The sequence below is a fragment of the Cicer arietinum genome, chromosome 3 (genome assembly GCF_000331145.2).
Source record: "Cicer arietinum cultivar CDC Frontier isolate Library 1 chromosome 3, Cicar.CDCFrontier_v2.0, whole genome shotgun sequence".
NCBI lineage: Eukaryota > Viridiplantae > Streptophyta > Magnoliopsida > Fabales > Fabaceae > Cicer > Cicer arietinum.
Window position 1 is genome coordinate 62,685,860 of NC_021162.2, and position 23,145 is coordinate 62,709,004.

Below are 23,145 nucleotides of genomic sequence, written 5' to 3' on the forward strand. Positions count from 1 at the left end.
CACAGCGGAATTAAATTGCGGCATACAAGATTAGCAATTGCAAGTAGATTGATAAGAGATTAACTAAGATGCATGCAAGTCAAATTATCAGTTTAAACAATATTACCTAACACAGAATATGTTTAACATGCATCTAATATTAATCACACATACAAATATTGCAAGATAGAAAATTAAAGGAGTTAAGGGTTAGAGAAGATTGCACCAAGAATTTATCCTGGTTCAGTTGTCAACGAGACAACCTACATCCAGTCCTGACAATCCAATCGGATTTCAGATTTTCTTCTCCAATAGAAAGAATCAATTACAGATTGTCCAGTTTCATCCCCGAAACCTATCTATCTTAATGATCTTTTTCCTATTGATCACCCTCTGATCCTTATAGACACTCAGCAGTCTAACACAGAATCATAGTGCGACTCTTTCTTGTTGAGCTCTCTCACCCAAGAAAGTAGCCACCAGTTTCTAGCTGGATTTCTAGCTTTCGTTTCGTTTCAAAGTATTGTTACAAACAGATTAAAAGAAGTCTTCAATCTTGATCAATGCGACTTCTCACGAATCTGGATATTCAAGGATTGTTAATGAGAACATTGTCTTTTCTCTCAAGAATACTTTTTCAGCTCTCTCAATGATTATTGATAATCTTTTTGGCTGTGATCTGAAAAAGCAATCTCAGTATGTTAACAATGTGTTGTTGAGAGTTCTTTTGTATATCAAGAATATTCAAAGTGTTTATCAGATTGTTATTGAAAGAATGATTGAAGACAGTTTATATAAAGTAATAAAACAAGTCTAATCGATTTGCCAATCGATTATCAGGAAGAACAAAAAGTAGTCTTCAATCTTGGTCAAAATGGCTTCTCACAATTCTGGATATTCAAAGATTTGTTTATGAGAATCCTTGTCTTTCAAGATCACTTTTCCAGCTATCTAATTGATTGTTGATTATCTTCTTTTTCTTTTGATCTGAAAAAGTAATCTCAATGTATTAACCAAGTGTTATTGTGTATCAAGAATATTCAATGTATATTTCAGATTGATATCATTGTTATTATCATTCATGTTATTGAAAGACAGATTGAAGACAGTTTATATAGTTTCTGAAAAACATATTAATCAATCGATTCACCAATCGATTTCTTAAAGTGATAAACCAGTCTAATCGATTTGCCAATCGATTATCGTGTGTCTTGTTTTTCTTGAATCTTGAAACTATATAATCCAATCGATTTACCAATCGATTCTTTAAACAACATTTTTCAGTGATTATGTTAAGACTTATATGCATCGATTTCGTAATCGATTGCAGATGTTATGTTCAAATTAAAACACACACCAATCGATTTCGTAATCGATTTATTAAGTCTTCATAATCGATTAACAAATACTCAGAATCGATTTGGCCACAAGCTCAGAGTTCACTGAGATTTCAAAAAGTTCTTTCAATCGATTTGCCAATCGATTGTGTTTAAGTCAGTGACTCAGCTATTTTGATGTTAGTCGATGTGCCAATCGATTTGTGTGTATTTGCCTGAAAAGTTCTTACCTGGTGTTTAGTTCAATCGATTGCTCAATCGATTGCAACCAAACTTAACTTGATTGAAATTTCACACAATAGATTGTCCAATCGATTGTGTTTGTCACAGGGAAAGTTATTTTGCAAATAGTATTTAAGCAATCGATTTGCCAATCGATTACCCTCAAAACTGGAGTGTGACTGTGACTTGTACAATCGATTTCCCAATCGATTTATTTCAATCAGGTTTACTTTGTGAAATGTATAATCGATTTGTCAATCGATTAGCCTGTAAAACAGGGTGCCACTGACTTGTGCAATTTTCAATTCTAATTTAGTCAGTCGATTTCCCAATCGATTTACTCAGTGAATAATCAACTTTTGTTGATTTCTTGTGTTCCAAGCAATTTGTTCCAAGTGTGTAGGATTGGATTGTTGTTCCTGAAATCTTGCTCGATTCAAATATTAGATTTATCATATGATGTATGAACATTGTATGTTTGTTAATTATGTCAAAATTAGGATTCAAAGGACTAAAGTCCAACACTGATTTGTCTGTATTCGACTACAACATGTTGTATTTGAATACAATGTTGTATTTTGCCAAAAATATTATTTTCAAACATTATTTATATATTTTTACTTTTTGAAAATCCTTTTGATACATATGCTAAAATGAAAGGTTCTCATGTGCATTTGAAATATACGAATATTAGATTGCATCATGTACTTTTACATTATAAAACTTCTAGCATATTTGACCATATAGTTGTCTTTGATGTTTGACTTCTTTTTTAGCTTGCAACTTGATCACTTTCCTTAGTCTTTGTCTTCATCAAAAACATGTATTTTACAAAAATAATAACTTAAATTTATTTGTTCTAAATATATATTTTTTTTCTACAATATGATATGGTTGATATTGTATTCTCCATAGTTTCTTTAATATTTCTGAAAAATTATTTTCTATTTTTTAAGAAAGCTATCCCTTTTGTGGTTAAGAGTTACAAAACAAGTCGGTCAACTCACAATCCTCTATAAAAAAGGGTTGAGTAGGGCAAACAAATTTAGATGAATGGATTAAAACCACCACCTTGCATCACGACGGGTGGGCAACATTAATTCATTTATATACTAAGTTTCTTCTACTTGAGGTAATCATATTCGAGACGCATTGAACAATATATGTAAGTACCTCTCTTAATAAAAATTCGAATTTGAATTCACCATATTAATTATTTGTCCAAATTCTATTAGAGTCGAATAAATTCAAATGAAATTCATATAATACAGTAGATCTATTATTATGATAGTGTGACTCATTTGAATTTTAATTAATAGAACAAGATCACTTAAAATAATTTATCATAATGTGCCTAGCAAGCATAATGTGTGATCACTTTCTTCTGTACTGTAGAGAAAGAAAGAGAATAAAATAGTACAAGAGAAAAATAAGCATTACTTTTCCATCATTTGGTTGCACACTAATTAGTAATTATGAGGGAAAAGGAAATAAAGTAAGGGCCTACACCCAAATCGTTTCTACTCTCGGTTCTTCCGAATACTCACTTCAGTAGTCTAAAAACATAATTCAATTTACGAATTTGAAATTAACACCATCAAGACTGCATAGATCATTTAATTGAGATTAGACCACACGATTCGCATTCGACTAACGCTCTTAAATAAATATTTTAAAAAGGTCTCTATTTCAAAAAAGTTTTTGACTTTTTCAAATTTTATTTATATTAATCTTTAAAAAAATATATTATAAACTAAATTGATAGTAAAATAATTAAATATAGAGACTAAATTGAAGTAAATTATTAAAATAAAGATATAACCGATAATAAATAATTAAATATAAAAAATAATTTGATATTTTAATAGTAATTTTTTTAAAATATTCATAATTTCACAAATTTATTTGAGAGTACTCAATAAAATTAAGGACTAATGTGATGATTACTCCTTTGAAATTAAATGATTCAAAAAATATAATTTTTTTTATTTTATATTTAAAAATATTATATTTAGATATATACCAACTGAATTTAATCACTACATATTCCAATTAATATGAAAAATATTGACTGTACTAAATAAAAGGAATATAGATTTTTTTCCCTCTCATTTTATCTCTCATGTTAAGTTAAGTTAGAGAGTGAAAAAAAAATCTAATAGCTAACTAGGAGTCCTAAATTATTGCTTATCTTACCTACTCAACAATAATGACTTTACTAAGTGCTCAACAATGACGCTACATCGTCTCATTCACCATGGGTCAGTGTAGAGTAACAATCAAACCAGAAATCACCACAAAAAATAAATATCAAACTAATAGTACTTGTTTTTACCAAAAAAATCAAACTAAATAGTTTGATGAATATAAAAATACATTATGAATATTGTTTCGGGAGATAAATTACATTTTTAAACAATAACCTATCTCCACTATTTCCTGATGAGAACTGTGACATCTTTCTATTTATTTCACTTACATCTAATTTAATTTGACTGAGTCTTATAACTTGAGATTCAAATTTGCTCTCTTGGACAAAGTTCAATATAAGTCAAATTGAACTAAAATTCTTTTTAAGTTTGGATTTTAGTAATTCAGCTCAAATATAGGAATAATAAGTGACGATTCAAATATAATAATAAAATAATTATATAAATTTGTTTTATGCGGTACTTAACTTCGACTCAAGTTCAATGCCACTAATTTTTTTGACTATATAAGTTTCTCATTTATTCCTAACAAGGTATGCCTCACCCTAACTACTTTTTTTTCAATGTTTCTCATCTTTGAGATGTCAATATCTTGCAAATCTTCTTTACTTTGGTTTTCGGTCAAGCACCATCGTCTAAGTTGATTTTCCTTCCATCGATTCGTCATTGACACTGTGATTCAAAGTTTCTTACTAACCAAACAACATTTGAGTGAAAATGTTAAAATACGATTCAAATTAATTAATTTATTTTTATTTTCATCTTTAGATATCATTGAACCAATTTCGACCCTATTAATTCGAGTAGCAATTTTTAATCATTTAAAATCAATCACATGACTCAACTTTATTATGTCATATCATCTATACTATATATTAGAATATTAGAAAATATATTATAATATTATTTATATTATATTAGAGTATATTGACTTATTTTCTATGATTAATTTATAATCATAGTGACATCTCATAATATCTCTCTTTGTTATTATGATTTATTCCTACTTTAGAATTAAATCTATGCATATTTATAAATAGAAATTAGTATTGAGTCTTTGTAATCAAGTTAACATAAAGCTATTATCAATAATATTCAATCTCTTATTATTTTCTCATTCTTTCATCTAAAATTCCATAATTTTAACATGGTATCAAATACCTATTTTGATCCTCTTTGAACTAACTCTACACTATTCCACTTCCGAGTTCCTAAAAGTTTCAGAATATAATTATTGTTTCTCTTTTCTTACATGATCATTCATTTTTTAACAGATGTCACTTCCATCCAAAATCATTGTCGTTGTTTGCCGCCGTCTCTATCTGCCATTGTTAGAAAAGCTTTACAATAAGTTTTTTGACACAACCACTTCTATTGTGTGTGGAATCTCTCGATCTACGTAATCCAAATTTTTTAGGCCAGAAGTTGCTCCACATGTGCTCACATGCCCCCATGATCCGCCATATTATTCTCACGCGTCAACCTTGAGTTGTCCGTGTCTGTCCATATTTTGGCATGTTGTTTCAGTCATCCATATTGGGCTTTTTTCTCCTGGTTTCATATTTGCTTTCAGTTTTTTAGTTCGAGCCACATGAATCCAAATTTCTTCTTCTTCAATGTTTGTCATGCAATTATATTTTTACTAATGGATTATATTAGTGTCTTCTATTTTCACAGATGATCATTTTGTCGGTGTCTTTTCTCACATATGAATCATATTAGTGATGACTTCTTTTTGCGTTCATGGTCATTTTGACAACGTCTTTTATTTTCATGACTCACTTTAGCTTGACAATTTGTCTCGGATGCACTGGCCTCATCTTTGTCTCAGATGTACTGGTCTCATCTTTGTCTCAGATGTACTGGTCTCACCCCTCTCTTTGAGCACACCTTTCTAAGAAGATTCAAGTTTAAATGTTTTTGGTATTTTGTATTATTGGTTGAAGCTTCCAAATGCAATTTTTTTTGAAGGAGAAGCATTATTTTGTTAAATTGTTTGTCATGAATTTCTCTCAGGCTAATGATCGTTGAAGCTATCTAGCTAGACTATCTTCATAACAATTTTCTCTAACTTTACCTGCATTCTTGAGTTGCCTTTTTTATTTTGCGGAACAATACATTATTTTCTTGTAAAAAGTAAAGCTTAGTAAGCTTTAACTTGAACAGAAGTGTTATAATATTAACAAATATCTTATAGTATCATTCATATTATATTAGAGTATATAGAGTTATTTCCTATGATCAATTTATAATCATAGAGATATTTTAGAATATCTCTCATTATTATTATGATTTGTTATTGATTTATGATTAAATGATTTGAGTCTATGCATTTCTATAAATATAGATTAATATTAGGTCTTTTGTAATCAAGTTAACATAAAGCTATTATAAATAATATCCAAACTCTTATTATTTTCTCTCCTCCTTTTATCTAAATTCCCACAACTTCAACATTATATATAAAAAAATTACATAATTTTTGTGTGGTTTCTTTTTCCAATTTTATCCATCACTTAAATTATTTTATTTACAATTTTATCATTTTATTTAATTAATAGTTGCTTTTAAAATATATATATATATATATATACCCATATATAAAAAAGACACTAACTTTTTAAAAAAATTTCTTCTAATTTTACTTTTTTTTTAATAGCACTATTTTTATATATATATATATATATATATATAATATATATATATATATATATATATATATATATATATATATATATACTATTTTTTTCTTCTTCTAAATAACGCTAAATATATATACCCACGTATTTATTTGAAGAATATTAAAAAAATTAGATATTTTTAAAACATTTTTTAGTTGCAGTAAATGTCAATTAGATTGAACTTAATCAAAACAACAATCTCTTCAGCGATTTGGTTTAATCCATATCTCATGTATAAAAAATGGATCAAAGAAAATCAAGTATAGTTATATTATTTTGGATTTTTCTCAAAAAAAATAACCAAATTGATCTAAAGAAATTAAAAGTGAGATGATGGTGTCTTAATTTAAAATAGAAAAGACCTTTCAATTTAATAAACTACAAAAACATTTATATTTATTTATTTTAAACGACACTAACTGTGAGATATTTTCCAAATATTGGATAATATATGTATGTATAATTGGTGGTAATTGACATGATTTAGTTGTTGGTTCAATTGGTTGTGTTCTAGAAGCAAATCTAGTATATTTAGTGTTCGATTCCTACATGTGTTTCATTTTGAACAGAATGTAGACACGAATTCTACTGATTGTCATTCACTTTTCTCACCTATTTTTATATGCCAAATCATCTTATTTTTTTCTATTACTACATATAATCTTCATTACCAACACAGTTCCAAGACTAACGAAAATCAAACACACAACTCAAATATTTATTATGTGTGTCCTTTTACCGCTATACCAACCATCAAAATTGTGATCCTCCCTCTTCAATGGAACCATAGTTTTTTATTATCATTACTGAAAAAAATATGCATCGTAAATTAATTTTTTATTAATATATAATAAAATGAAGTATTTGATAATTTTATATTGATATAATAAAATAATAAATCGTCGTTAAACGATTATGTGAAATTATTCTGCACTGTCAGTAAATAGTAATTGAAATCATTTGACATTTGGTAGAGATACAATGGCTCATCCTATGCGTGGTCATTAATTTTTTTTTTGTTAATAAATAAATATTAGTAGTTAAAAATTAATTAATATAACGGTAGATCGAACTCAACCTATTTTATTAAGCTCCGGCCTTTATTTAATATATTCTTTTAATCTCCTGTTAACTTTGGTAGGGGCATAGCTTGTGTAAAGGTTAGGTGGCCACGGATGTCCCAAATATTGTTTGTTGAATTTTAGTTTCTATTTTGATTTTATATAAATTTTTTTTATAAATTAAAAATATCATTTTTTTTACAAAAATCTTTCAAAATAGAGATTCAAAGTGGATCAAAATAATTTTAAAAACTAAAAAGTTAAGGATTTTTTATAGAGACTATAAGATAATTTGAAATTTTATAGAAACTAAAATTTATTTTACTTTTTTTTTTTAATTATTAAAACTGTATTTTCTTTTTATTAGAAGTTCAATTTTTAAGATTAGAATATAGTCTACAGAATATTTAAGAGGCACATCACAATTATTCATGAGCATGAGTTTAAAAATAGTTATAATTAAAGTCAAATATATATAATGATCTAACAATTATGATTAAGTGAAAGTGTAAAAAATTTTATGAATTAAATTCAAATTTATTTGTAAAAAATTAGAATAAAATAAAAAAGTAAAAAATATTATGATTTGATTGATATTTACTTGTTTTAACATTTTCAATCTCTCCGATAATTACAGGGAGAACTTTGTGTCCAATAAAAATTGACAAAGAAACCTCATAAACAAAATTGATAATGAATTTTTTACAAATAATTTAATTATTTTATTAAAAAATACATTGATAGTATATTAAAATAAAAAGCTTTAGTTTAATATAAGTTTTTTTATAATCAAACAAATTGTATAAATAGTGGTAAAAGGTACCAACTTCAATTAATATATAAAATATTACATGCTAAGACAGTTCATTGGAAATGAACACCAATTAGAAAATATTAAATCCAAATCTAAAAGTACATTTTTATATTTGGTCGTTGTAAAATTTATGTTAGCTTCGCATTAACTTAACAATTAAATAAAAAATTTAATTTGTCTGCGAAAATATTGACAGGCATCTTTCCTGATAAAATTTTTTTTGTTGAAATGTCAATGAAAATATTAAATTCGTTAAGAAATACAACATCATAAAAAACAAATTAGCAGGCATCTTTTCTAATAATTTTTTATGAAAAAATATTTTATCTGTTAGAAATGTGAATGAAAATATTAATTTGGTAAAAGAAACACTACTTTATTATCACGTGGCAGACATATTTTCTAACAAATTATTGTCACTGTTTTCTAATAACATAATCAATATTATTAGGTTATACACTATCTCTTATGTTTGAACTTGAAATTTTGCCGTTGTTGCAAATTTTTATTAGTAATTGTTTCATCTCATCCATAGATAAAAAAAAAAAGAGGATCCATTAATTAAAGGTCTAAATAAGCAACTAATTCCTATAAAATAAAATACAAACAGTTTTATTTTAGTTCTTAATGTCAAACATTGTTATTTTAATGGTTAAGAAGTTAATAATTTTAAATTTAAATATACAATTAGTTCATGTAAAATATTAAAAATTGATTTTAATCACCGTAAAATAACAAATTTTGTTTTTGGACTTACAAAATGCAGAAAATTTAATATTAGTCCTTGTATTATATGAAAATCGTTTTGGTCCCTTCAAATGCAAAAAACTGCAACAATGCAATATATGGTCTTGAACTTAATCCAAATGCAGCAATTGAACCTGCAATAACACAACCAACAACTGCAAATGACCCGACTCAAACAACATTGAACTTGTAGCTGAACCTACATCTAGCTAAACCAATATCTAAGACATCAACAAAGACAAAAATCTTGGTATTTAACTGGTCTTATTGTAATTGTATTTAACTAATTTGCATTATATTCTTATATTAAATTGTTTTAGGTATTGTAGGAAAAGAAAAGAAATAAAATGACAACCATTTTAAAAAGTAACACTTATATAGGCCCAAGAAGTGGTACAAAAATTAGTCCACTTATAATCAAAGATGAGGTTCAACCATTGTCACAACAGAAAAATGTCAAGTTGCAAAGTTATCTTAAAGTATTAAGAGTATGAGATGAACAAGATAACTTGTCTCCAAGCATTTTTTATATGCCAAAATGTCCCACAAAGGCCTAATTAAGAAGGAAGACTTTTACTTATTATAATTGTCCTATTTATGTTTTGTATGATATTTTGGTGCAAATTTGGTTGCAATAAGTAACATTTTGGCGAGGTTTATGTTATATAATAACATTTGGGTCATGCTAACAAAAGTCTGAATGATACTTGTTAAAGAATCAAAAATGATATTTTGGTGCAAAATTGGTTGTAACGAGTAACATTTTGATGAGGTTTATGTTATATAATAACATGTGGGTCGTGTTAAAAAAAATTTAAATGACACTTGTTAAGGAAAAAAAAAAAGAAAAGAAGAAAAAAAGTCTTAAATAAAAAATCTTAAATAATAATATTATATATTAATAATCAAAATATAAACGTTTACATTATACAAAGAATAAAACTAAATATTTTATTTTATAGAAATTAAAAATATTTCAATCATAATTAAAGAATCACATACTCGTAAATGGTTGCTGTTGTTGGAGTAGAAACAGTTGTTAGATGATTAATGGACCCATTATTAATATTTTTCTAAAGTTTATATATTTTTTTTGTTAATAACGTCAACAAACTATTTTTTTTTTGTTGAACTTTATATTTATTTGTGACATTCGGTCTCGTGTTTTGTTTTTCTTTTCAATTTTTTCTAAAAGGTCAATGTTTAATAATCATGTTAGGGTGAATAGTGCAATTATTTTGAATTAAAGGTTAAATTAAAGAATTAAAAGGCATACGTTCAAACATGGATAATATTTTTTAACATAATAACTAATACTAACTTTAATTGTTTTTTGAAAAATTAAGATATTAATTTCTGCCTTTTTTTTTTATAGAGTTTTAGTTTTCATTTTTATTTATATAGAATTTAAGATAAATTAATGACACCCCAATTTATGGTAGAGAAACTTTAGTTGTAGTTTTCGCTTTTTACCCCCGAAGATAACTTAATTAAAAATAGTGAAAATTCAATAACATAATCATTAAACAATTTACCATTAAGCTGCGTCCACTGATAAATGTTTTGTGCACTAGACAACCTGAGTCAGACTTAAATTGACCAGCAAGTGTGATCACATAAAAAAACACCCACTTTTATTTTAAAAAAGGTAACCACTTTCACACAAACCAGAGTGGTTATTCTTTTAAACGAATAACAATTGGGTTTTTAAATTATAAGTATCAATCGAATTAAAACATTGATACAAAAATGTACATATTGGAGACCAATTTACAAACTTACTCCTTTATTTACTAGATGTTTATAAACGCATCAAACAATATATAAATCCTTGAAAATTTCATATATCCTCTGCCTAATCTTGATTAAATAAAAAACATTTCCAAACATTTCTGTCTACTTGAATAATGGCACCCACGTTCTTCATGATTCTATCAAGCTGGCAACTTCTGTTCATAATTCTGTTTATCCCTCCAACACTTTCATTACCACAAACTATGGGTGAAAACAGTGAAGCAAAAGCATTGTTGAAATGGAAAAATAGCTTTGACAACCATAGTCAAACTCTTTTGTCAACTTGGAAAAATACCTCAAATCTATGCATATGGCAAGGTATTAAATGTGACAAATCAAACTCCATTTCTATCATAAATCTTGAAAATTATGGAATAAAAGGTACACTTCACTCTCTTAGCTTCTCTTCATTCCCCAACCTCATTACCATAAACATCTACCAAAACCACTTTTATGGAACCATACCCCCCCAAATTGGCAATATGTCAAGAGTAAATATTTTGAATTTTTCCTTAAATTCTTTTGATGGTTCCATCCCTCAAGAAATATGCAAATTAAAAAGTTTACAAAAGCTTGATTTATCATTATGTAAACTAAGTGGAGCAATTCCTAATTCCATAGGAAATTTATCCAACTTAATGTTTCTTGATTTAGGAGACAACAATTTGTCTGGTGGCCCTATTCCTCCTGAGATTGGAAAATTAAACAAATTAAATTATCTAGGAATTGCACATAGTAACCTAATTGGTTCAATTCCTCAAGAAATTGGTTTTTTGACAAACCTAGCTTTTATTGATTTGTCAAGAAACTCTCTATCTGGTGCTATTCCTGAAACAATTGGTAACATGACTAAACTAAATCAACTTGTTCTTTCTAATAACACTATGTTGTCTGGACCAATTCCACACACCATATGGAAAATGTCTAATTTGACCTTGCTCAGTCTTGATAGAAATAATCTCTCTGGCTCAATCCCTGATTCTGTACAAAACTTGGTTAATTTGAATGAACTTGCACTTGATGTCAATCAATTTTCTGGAACCATTCCTTCCACAATTGGAAACTTGACAAATCTCATCTATTTATACTTGGACATTAATCATTTTTCTGGATCAATTCCTGACTCTATAGGAAATTTGATTAATTTGGATACCCTTACTCTCCAAGAAAACAATCTCTCTGGAACTGTTCCAACCACAATTGGTAATTTGATGAGGCTCACTGTTTTGGAATTAGCTGCTAATAAACTTTATGGTAGAATTCCACAAGGTCTTTATAACATTACCAGTTGGTATTCCTTTATTGTGTCTAAGAATGATTTTATTGGTCATTTGCCACCTCATATATGCTCTGGTGGATCCTTAGTGTATTTCAATGCTGATCAAAATCATTTCACTGGTCCAGTACCGATAAGTTTGAAAAATTGTTCTAGCATTGAAAGAATCAAACTTCATGTAAATCAAATAGAAGGAGATATAGCAGAAGATTTTGGTGTATATCCGAATTTGGAATATGTTGATCTGAGTGATAATAAATTTCATGGTACTATTTCATCAAATTGGGGTAAGTGTCTTAATCTTGATACATTAAAGATATCTAATAATAATATTTCTGGTGGTATACCATTAGAACTTATTAGATTAAACAAGCTAGGTAGGCTTCATCTTTCTTCGAATCAATTGACCGGGGAACTTCCAAAGGAACTCGGAGAGATGAAATCATTGATAGAACTTGAGATTAGTAACAATCATTATTATGGTAACATTCCAACAGAAATTGGATTGCTGGAAAGACTTGAAGACTTGGATCTCGGAGGAAATGAGTTGCGTGGAATGATACCAAAAGAAGTTGTGAATCTACCGAGGTTGCGAAAATTGAATTTGAGCAGAAACAAAATTGAAGGAAGTATTCCTTTTAAGTTTGGTGCAGCTTTGGAGTCTCTTGATCTTAGTGGAAATAGTTTGAATGGAGAAATACCAACATCTCTTGAAGATTTGGTGCAGTTGTCAATGTTGAATCTCTCACATAACATGCTTTCAGGAACCATTCCTCCAAATTTTCAAAGGACTTTAGATTTTGTTAACTTATCAGATAATCAGTTGGAAGGGCCACTTCCAAATATTCCAGCTTTTCTTCATGCTTCATTCGAGTCATTGAAAAATAACAAAGGTTTATGTGGAAATATCACAGGCTTGGCTCCTTGTGCAAGTAACCATAATAGAAAGAGCAGGAAAGTGCTTCTATTGGTATTCCCTTCTTTAGGAGCTTTAATATTAGTGTTGTGTTTGGTTGGAATTTTGATGTATATTTTGCGTCGAAAAGAAAAACCAATGGAAGAAAACCGGTCCGAAAGAGTAGAAACACAAAGGGGAGTACAATTTTCCATATGGAGTCATGATGGGAAAATGATGTTTGAAAATATCATCGAAGCTACCGAGAATTTTGATGACAAATATCTTATTGGAGTTGGAAGTCAAGGAAATGTTTACAAAGCAGAAATGTCTGCAGGTATGGTTTTTGCTGTGAAAAAGCTTCATTTGGTAACAGATGAAGAAACGTCATTTGTCAGTTCAAAGTCTTTTCGGAGTGAGATTGAAACCTTGACAGGAATCAAACACAGGAACATTATAAAACTTCATGGATATTGTCAACATTCTAAGTTCTCATTTTTGGTTTACAAGTTCTTGGAAGGTGGAAGCTTAGATCAAACACTAAACAATGACACACAAGCCAGTGCATTTGACTGGGAAAAGAGAGTGAATGTTGTCAAAGGTGTGGCCAATGCTTTGTCCTATATGCATCATGATTGCTCACCTCCTATAATTCATCGCGATATATCGAGCAAGAATATTCTTCTTAATCTTGACTATGAAGCTCATGTCTCTGACTTCGGAACGGCTAAGTTTCTAAAGCCTGGATTACATAGTTTGACCCAATTTGCAGGGACTTTTGGGTATGCAGCTCCAGGTTAGAACCATTTTCCCTTATGTTTAAACTTTGAACTATTTCTATTACAAAAGATAAAATAAAGTAAACTGATTTCATATAAACTATAAGTTGTTTTTCATAGACTATCACAAATAAGTTGAAAACACTTTATGAACATGTCATATTCTATTTTCATAAGCTATGTCAAATAGTCTCACACAAGTGTTTATATTAGTAGATAAACTAAAATAAGTAATCCAAACATGTCTTTAGTATTGAAAGTTGTTGATTTGTGCAAAATATAACTAACAAGTTTATATGTTTGTTTGCAGAGTTGGCCCAAACAATGAAAGTGAACGAGAAATGTGACGTATACAGCTTTGGCGTACTTGCTTTGGAAATCATAATGGGAAAACATCCTGGCGATCTCATTTCATTATTTTTGTCACCATCTACAAGGCCAATGGCTTATAACATGTTGTTGATTGATGTTTTAGATCAACGACCTCATCAAGTTATAAAACCAATTGATGAAGAAGTGATCTTGATTACAAGGTTGGCATTTGCTTGCTTGAGTCAAAATGCACGTTCTCGTCCAACCATGGATCAAGTATCTAAAATGCTTGCAATAGGAAAATCACCTTCGAAGAATCAACTTTCCGTTATCAGATTAGGACAACTTCAGTAACATCTGTGTTTTTTTTCTTGTGTTGTAAGTTTTGTATATAAAGTTAATATAATAATATTTAAATGTGAATTTGGTTTTACATCTTTCAAAATAATAAGAAGGTGAAATTATTATTAGTTAACTTGACACTTATTAGTTTACAACTGTTTCGGAGGGGATTTGAACTTCATCTTGAAGTTGAAAAGATCACACTTTTATTACTGCAGTGACATCTCATGGAAAATTATGGAGCAATAAAAGATGAAAGGTTATTTAAAATTGAATTTTATCTTTTAAATTCATAAAATTAACAAAAAATTAAGACTACAGTGTTCTAAATTAGTTATCTTTTAGCTTATTGAAAGTTATATAAAGAGATCTAACAAATTGACAGAGAAGATAAAATTTCATAAAATCATAATTTGAAATTATTTTCTACCATATAAATTATTCCTTTTTTTTGTTAAAAAAATTGTTTATGGTAAAAATGGAATAAACAGTTGAGTGTGACCAAAACATATTGTTTATTTGGTACCATAGCAAAACATAATTTACTTCATATATTTATTTCTTGGTGAAATAATAGCCCTTGAGAAATAAACAATGATAAAATGACGTCGTTTCGCTTCTTTGTTTCAGTTTTCGGTTAACAAAAGTCCTAACCAGCGTTTTTGCTGCTTCTTCGTCTCCGGCGATACTCTTCTGTTTCGGTGGTTCCACCACCTTCTTATTCTACCAGCCACAATGTCAAACCATGCTCAGGTTTTTCTTTTTCTTCATTCCTATTCTGTTTCATTTCTGTTTTATTTCATTATATATTTTTTTACCAATAAAGTTAATGAAAAATCACTATTCAGTGATGCAATTTTATTTTTCATTATGTAATCATAATAATCTAATTAATCAGTTAATATGGGATACTGGTATTATAATTTAGCATTAGACAACAAGATGAATTATAATTTTGAAGTCGTCTGTTCGTGCATTATAATTTTGACTTTTGAAAAGTTTATGTGGATTCAGCAATATAGCATCTAGGTTGAATTAGAATTTCTTTAATTTTGTAAATGAATTTAATTTTTATGCCCTAATAGTGTAAAAAGTTTTACATAGTGACTTTAGATTGTATTGTGCCAAAATAGTACTTTTCATTAGTTTGTATGAGATTAATCCAAAATTCTCTACTTGAACTAGTTACCTAATGACAAATACATAAATAAGAATCAATCTATAAAGATGTGTTTGGGAGTTTAGGAGGATAGGGGAGAGGGTTTTGAAAAATAGGAAGGATGAAGTGGAAAGATGAAGGGCTTTGGTATTTGGTAGGGGAGAGGTTTGGGGAGTTTATTTTTCTTTATAATACAAAATCCTCCTAATTTGGGAGAACTCAAAAATTGCATTGGAGGATTTTGAAGTGCTTTGATAAATTCTTCAAATTCAATCTATGTTGTTATATTACTCTCATTATTAAAAATACATATTAATCAAAAGCATTCATTTACCCTTCTCTACAAAAATGCTCTCCAAAACAGGTGACTTTTTTTAAAATTTTTTTCCTACTCTCCTCCCACTCAAGCCCTCCTCTCCTCTCCCCTCCAAACTCCAAAACAGAGCCTAATATAGTCTGACTAGCTGCATAAATAAGCTTTCAGAATCCGTACTTGCACTGCCATTTATTGATAATAATGATTACAAAATACACTATATTAAGATACATAAACAACCAAAGAAGGATAAAATAACAAAAGCCTCACAGCCTATTGATAACACAAACTCCTAATACTCAAATACATTGGCATGTGCATTCCACATTGTAATATCTTGACAGAATGAGTTTTGAAGATATTGTTTATTTGCGCTTAACTGTGATAGGACTCCTTACAATGTGTATTCCATTTGTCCATTGCAAATCCCCAAATTGGTATTTCCTCCTTGGTGTCACATTTGTTGCTTGCACAATAACTTGGAATGTCTTCTTTTCACCAATTTTTTTGAAACTCAAAGAGTTTGGTACAACAACAATTTTATATCCAGGCAATTGGGCTTTTGCAAAATATATACTTGGTGGCCCAACATTGGTGACTGTACGTGTCACATTAACGACATTTAAATCAAGATTCGGTAATGTGATTGAAGGGTAGTTTAAGTCTTCTATGCTATGAGATCCTGAACATTTAAATGTCATGTTGAAATTAAGTGATGAAATGAGTTGTTGGTTGTATCCAGAAGCACATAAGAAGTTCAAGTAATCAACAATGGTTAGATCATAGACAAGTCCGGGGTCTATTGCATTGTTGGGTTGAACATGTCCTGAACCATAAGCAAATGGATTTGCTAGTTTTTTATCAAATGCATCACGTATTGGCTTGTTTGTGTTATCTCTTGTGCTTGCTGCAAGCCCACATATTTGCATAAGTTAGTAATCATTTTAAAATTAGACATATCTAGGATGGGACCAGATTGGCTGCAGTCACACCATTTAACTATAGTGCTATTAGGCACATTTAGACAGTTCAATTAAAATCAGACGATTTAGATTTTAAGTTCATATTTTAAATTTAAAATTAGTAAAAATCCGACCTTAAAATATGGAACGTTGGATCTTATACAGACGGTCCAAATATGTTAACTTTAATGCGGTCAATTGCTGCACAAATCCAAATTCATGTAGGATGTGCTCCTATATAAGTGTCTGTGTGAGTGATGAGAGAGACAATACCCGTGGTCATGATAGCTGATTTAATAGCAGCTGGACTCCAATTAGGATGAAGTGTTTTGATAAGTCCTGCAATGCCAGCGACATGAGGGCAAGACATAGAAGTTCCCTGCATTACATTGAATGGAAAACCTCGACGAGTATCTGTTAGTAAATTAGATGCACTTGCAAACAATGAATAGGCAGCAAGTATGTTTACACCTGGCGCAGTTACATCAGGCTGAAACAAAAAACAAAAGCAATCAATCTCATTGAAAAATCAAAACAATTAAGGATTATTATATATTCTATTTGTTTCTAACTATAAGCATCATTTGTAAAATAATAATGTTCCTAAATATAAATCTATTTTCAAATTACAAGATGTATTTATTATTATTTTCAAACATATTCTTTATTAATACTATTAATTTATCGTAAAAGATAAAAAGTCAAAGTTGCCCATTTTCGTATACAAAGATTATTACAAGAATATCTACTTATATTTCAAATACAATAAATTCACTATCTACTTTTTGTAACACATGTGTAAAAGTAAAAGAGTGGTAATAAAAAGGGACAATAGGAGTAACAAGCATATAAAACAAATCAAAGTGAATAACACCTTGAGTATTGATGGTTGAATGTTATTTGGTCCTCTAGATGAGAATGAAGCCATAACTGGAGCTGGCTTTATTCCATAGAAAGTTTTTGCTTGTGACAACCTTATTATAGTACCCGACTTTATTGAATCCCTGCAAAATAAAAATATATTTATCTGTATATAAACGGTGCCATTCATTTTGTAACATGTAATTTAATAATCTCACAATTTTATATAAAAGCTTATTAAAAGAAGGGTATATATAATTAATTATTACGTGGCAGTTATGTCTAAACGAGCAGATTTTGTTCTTGAATGGTTTTGCGGAAAGCCTACTGTGGACAAAACATGAGGCTCAGACAGAAGTGTTCTCCCATTAACTTTTGGTTGATTTTCCAAAAGCATTCCTTTTGCTCCTGCAGATAAAGCTTCTTGACCCTCAGTCACTGATTTTATTTTCCCTTCTCGAACACATGACACTATTTTGCCATTCACTTTCGCAGGATCAAGTGTTTTTGGTCTACAAAACCGACTGCAACAATATAAAAAAGTGTAAGAAACAATAGTTTAGTAATTGTGTTTTGGTCCTCTTATTTATCTAAATTCATTATTTTGGCTCTTTATTTTTTACTTCTTTGATTGCACTTTTAATCTCCTAAACTCCTGAATTTTTAAACTTAAGTCTCCACGTTTTCAAAATTGACAGTTTTTAGGAACCAAAAGTTTCAAAATTTCACAAAATTTAAATGGATTAAGATCCTCTACTGCAGTTGCACAACACTTAGATTTAGTGAAAGAAAATTTATCTCTTTAGATGTTACCGTTTTCACAAGTGCCATCCCACAACGTAAAGATCTACACACTTTTAGAATTTAAACTTACGCATCACGAGTTGTGGCATTGGCAAATTTAGCATCAGTAGATTCCACTAGAGTAAAAGATTGGTTAGGTGGCAAGTTTACAAAAAGACTGGCTCCCTATTAATAGAAAATATGAACACAATTAATTCCAAAGCTATAAAAACAACAATAAGGAGAACAAGGAGAGATGCTTATACCGTGATTTTTTCATTGCCAATGGTTATAGTACTGCTAAAGTCTCTGTCTAATGTACTAGCAGCAACAGTGAATACCCAAGGAGCAACATTAACAACACTACCAGGTGTTGGTCCATTATTTCCAGCAGAAGCAACTAATAAAATATTTCTAGAAAGTGCATGAAATGCACCAATTGAAATCTCATCAGTGAAAATTTCTTCAGAATTTGTACTAGATGCGCCTCCAGCAGAAACAGAAATGAGATCAACACCATCACTAATGGCTTGATCAATAGCAGCTAACACATCAGCACCGTAACAACTAGCAGCATCTGTTAGAGACCAACATACTTTGTATGTTGCAACTCTTGATCTTGGTGAACCACCTTTTATAGTACCATTTCCAATGCCAAAAATGCTTGCACCTCGAACAAAGTTTCCACCAGCTGTTGATAGAGTGTGAGTACCGTGGCCTACAAAATCACGTGCTGTTTGTTGTGAACGAGGGAGTTTTCCGTTTGATGATTCATATGCTTTGTTGAAAAACCTTGCTCCAATTAGTTTCCTGGTTGTGCAATTAATTAATAAAAAATGGTTTAAAAATTTGTTTATAAGAGGGAAACATTCCTTGATTCACAAGCTAATTTTGTATGGTTGAACTTTTTTTATAATATTTGTATAGTTGAGTTATACCAAACTCAAATTATAAGATAGCATTGGAGGATAAATGGCCATCCAACCCAAATTTAAAAAAACAATGATATATTTGCTGTCCAATTGTAACAATTATTTGCCTAGTCACATAGAATTTCAATTTTTACCAACCGTTTATGGTGTGATTTTGAAATGGGTGGCAGGCTACAAGTTTTGTTCTAAGTCACATTCAAACAGGAATTCAAAGATTTTTTTTCTTTTCCTGAATGAGATTCATAGAGGAATGATAGGTGGAAAGAGTTTTGAAATGAAAGTGTAATTGTCAAAAAGGTTTGATCATAATGATAGATAGACATTCAATTTTTATTCACATGTGAAAAATATGATTAATCACATGTAAAAATGTAGTTAATTGATTTGAATAGATAATTAATTTAAATTACGACAAAAAATATAGTAAATTCAACTACATATTCAAATAAATTAAATAAATTTTTACCCAAAATTAACCAAACGTCACATTATAAAAATTAAAAGATAAAGACTCATAAAACATTTTTATATCACATGTTGTGCATAAGGTTGGCCTTCTTTAGAGTCTCAGAAAAAAATTGATGGTAAGTTATTTTGTCATTAAAAATTGCAAAAAAAGCCAAAAGGTTTCTATAATTAAAACGCATCCATCGAAATAATCTCTTTTCTTATCTGATCAAATATTAGAGAATTATATTAATAGTGATTATTTTGTCATTGTATTATTTATTCATAAAGGTCGTATATTAATTGCTGAAGATAATTTATACAGATTAACACATTAACGGAGAAAGTGAGAAAAAAAAAATGATGTATTTAGTTAAATTTATATTTAAAAATGAATAATGTTCGTTAGCACATTAAGATGTAACAGGGGAAGCATGTCGAAAGATAACCTGTTACATGGAACTTTGTTAGAACCTCGAAGTTTGTTAATTTGACAGATGTTACCACCACGCCATTTTGCAGGAACCGGCCCTATTCCTCTGTCGCTAAAACTCTTCGATTCGGGCCAAACACCTATTATCCAAATTTAGAATTTAAAGATTTATCCAACAGATCTTTCACATGCAAGATTATAATATTGAATATTCAATGTTATCTTCACTTTTTCATAAAATATAATAAATAATAAAAAGGACAAATTGGAATCGTTGTAAGTTGTTATAGCTACTTGACTTATTTATTTCAACGTGTAATCCTCCCTTTCGCAAATTTCAAAGAATGAACTAAGCACGGGATATTGTGGTATAATAAAATACAATACTTTGGTATAAACTAAGACCTCAAGAAAGCATCTTGTTGCCAACTCAAAGAAAGCTTATAGATTTTGTCTCATATTTAGTAGGTCAATAAAAAATACTATAACAGACATTATTATATGTCATTATTGACGGACCAGAGCCACAAAGGTTAAACTAGTAGTATTAGTGAAGACTTCGAATAATTTATCACACGAGACCACAAATATCTTATTATTATTAGTACTGTTTTATTTAGTGGCAGAGCTTGACTCATTTTTCTGAAGCGACCAATTGTAAAGTAGTTACTATATTTTTATTATATTTCGTTATATTGCAACGTTCACTCAAATCCAAAACAAGTTGCAAATGGTTTCTATAAGTAAAAAATTATTAGAGGAAAAGGGGATTACCTTTTGCACAAGCAATGCCAAGCAAAAAATTAATGATTACCTTTTACCTTTTGCACAAGCAAAGTTTGAATACAATAAAAAGTGGCCGAAGTGAAAAAACACATAACAAGAAGCCACCAAAAATAGACTAGAAAGGTAGGGATTTTATGCGGTTAGAACATTCAATTAAGATTAGATAATTTAAATTTAAGTTAGATATTTTAAATTATAAATTATAAAATAAAAAATTAAATATTATTTTAAATTATTTAATTATGATCGAATAACTGTTAATATTTTGACTATGTATATGTTGGATTCTCCTAATTAGAGAGAATCCAAATTCAAATAAACAAAATGATCATTGAAAATGAAATTTTTTTTTACTAAATAAATACAAATTATATTAATCAGAATATATGAAGTACTCTAAATTCCAACCGAAAAATATATACTCTAAACATTAAACATCATTCATAAATATAAAAAGTTGTCAAAAATAGAAAATATATGCGAAAGGATTCATTCATCAAATAATCCACATACTCTCACATGTAGACAATTTATTTTTTATTTAATTTGAATATAAGAAAAAATACATATACTTATGAAATAATAAATATGAAAAAGTATATATATTTAGCCTAAATTTAGACAAAATTCTTATATATTTTTTCTTTTATCCAAAGTCGGAGAAAGTATGATATATGTCATGGCATAGGATACCCTCTATATTTCTTAATGGAAATTGGAAGTGATAATTAATTAACAGAAAATGTTGTTCCAAAAATTATTATTATAACTAAAAAAGATTTTGATTGGATTATAGAGAATAATTGTACTAGTAAAAGTTAAGTACTCAACCTGTATCAATGTTAGCTATGATTGTATTTTCACCAAACCTTCCCTTTTGCCAAGCTGAATTGATATCATTTCCACGCAATCCAAGAAATTCCCATGAACGAGTAGTGTGCAATTTGTGCTCTTTGCTCAAAAACACAGATACCACCTTTCCATTTTCTGCATAAATATGTTGAAACATAAAAACATTAGATCTACAAAATGTTTATAACATTCATTGGAAGCATGGTAATTATGTTTCTCACTTGCAATTTGTGCAGCTTCTTCATCTTCAAGTATAGCTGCAAATCCATTTATGTGTTTATTATATGAATAAATAATTGCATCTTTGGCATTCTCCTTGCTGTTAATTAATTATCAAATAAATATACATTAGTCAATCAATATATTTCTTCTATAGAAAAGCTTAAGAAATTTTATATATATATATATACCTTCCTAAGATTGAAGCAAGTAAATCATAATGAGAAGATGTAGCAATTTCAAGGTCAACAGAGGAAGGGGTTGGACCATGTGAATGTGTTCCCAAGTATACAATGTAGCACTGTAAATAGGATCATAAAAAAATCAATAGATGATGAAATTAATGAAAATTAACCAAAATATTATGAAATCATTATCTTAATTACAATGTAGTAATTAAGTTCATTACTATGTATATGTGCAATTAAGAAGCAAAATTGACTTACCTTTTTGGTGGCACGAACATGATTGAGCGAAAAAGTGAAAATAAGAAGATATGAAACAAGAAAGTGATGAAGACAAAAGGTGGGTCGAACCATTCTTCTCTATCTGTGGAAAGCGTTTAACTTATCTTAGGGGATCTATGATAATTCCTCATCTTCTGTAATGAAAGGCATAAATAAGGACAGCTAAAGAGTATTTTTATTTTTCAATTTTATCTATTTATTAAATAATCTAATAACTAGACTCTTACACTTAAAATGTAGAGAAGTGAAGAATCTCAAATTTAAACTTAAGTCTTTATATAATAATTTCGTTACAATTATTAATTGAAGTGTAGCTTACAAGTGTTAAAATAGTTAACTCACAAATATAATTACTTGTGATTATAAGTCACTTAGGATGGTTAAAATGTTGTTATAGAAAGTTAGTTAGTTGGTTATAGTGTTACTATTTAAAACTGTTTGATAAATACTTAAAGTTGGACACATTGTTTGTGCAACAA

The 23,145-nt window shown here is 28.9% G+C and overlaps 2 protein-coding genes across 5 annotated transcripts; one reads left to right on the forward strand and one right to left on the reverse strand.

Moving 5' to 3' along the window:
- Window positions 1-10,771: 10,771 nt before the first annotated feature.
- On the forward strand, window positions 10,772-18,362 carry LOC101504770 (uncharacterized). 4 transcript variants are annotated; one of them, XM_004492860.4, is made up of 4 exons: window positions 10,772-13,812; window positions 14,106-14,485; window positions 15,080-15,202; window positions 16,313-18,362. In XM_004492860.4, exons 1-2 carry the CDS (start codon window positions 10,959-10,961, stop codon window positions 14,459-14,461), a joined length of 3,210 nt encoding a protein of 1,069 aa, XP_004492917.1. In that variant the 5' UTR covers window positions 10,772-10,958; the 3' UTR covers window positions 14,462-14,485; window positions 15,080-15,202; window positions 16,313-18,362. The 4 variants fall into 4 exon arrangements, with proteins under 4 accessions (XP_004492917.1, XP_073222128.1, XP_073222129.1 ...); XM_073366027.1 differs by having other exon boundaries at window positions 14,106-15,202; XM_073366028.1 differs by having other exon boundaries at window positions 14,106-15,202; window positions 16,475-18,362.
- Window positions 16,082-22,847, reverse strand: LOC101505967 (subtilisin-like protease Glyma18g48580). Its single transcript, XM_004492864.4, has 11 exons — window positions 22,646-22,847; window positions 22,391-22,500; window positions 22,202-22,299; window positions 21,960-22,115; window positions 20,359-20,482; window positions 18,797-19,340; window positions 18,622-18,716; window positions 18,017-18,271; window positions 17,761-17,890; window positions 17,160-17,376; window positions 16,082-16,831 (listed from the first exon to the last, which is right to left on the reverse strand). The coding sequence occupies exons 1-11, from the start codon at window positions 22,736-22,738 to the stop codon at window positions 16,290-16,292; spliced, it is 2,364 nt and encodes a 787-aa protein (XP_004492921.1). The 5' UTR covers window positions 22,739-22,847; the 3' UTR covers window positions 16,082-16,289.
- Between the last annotated feature and the right edge of the window lie 298 nt (window positions 22,848-23,145).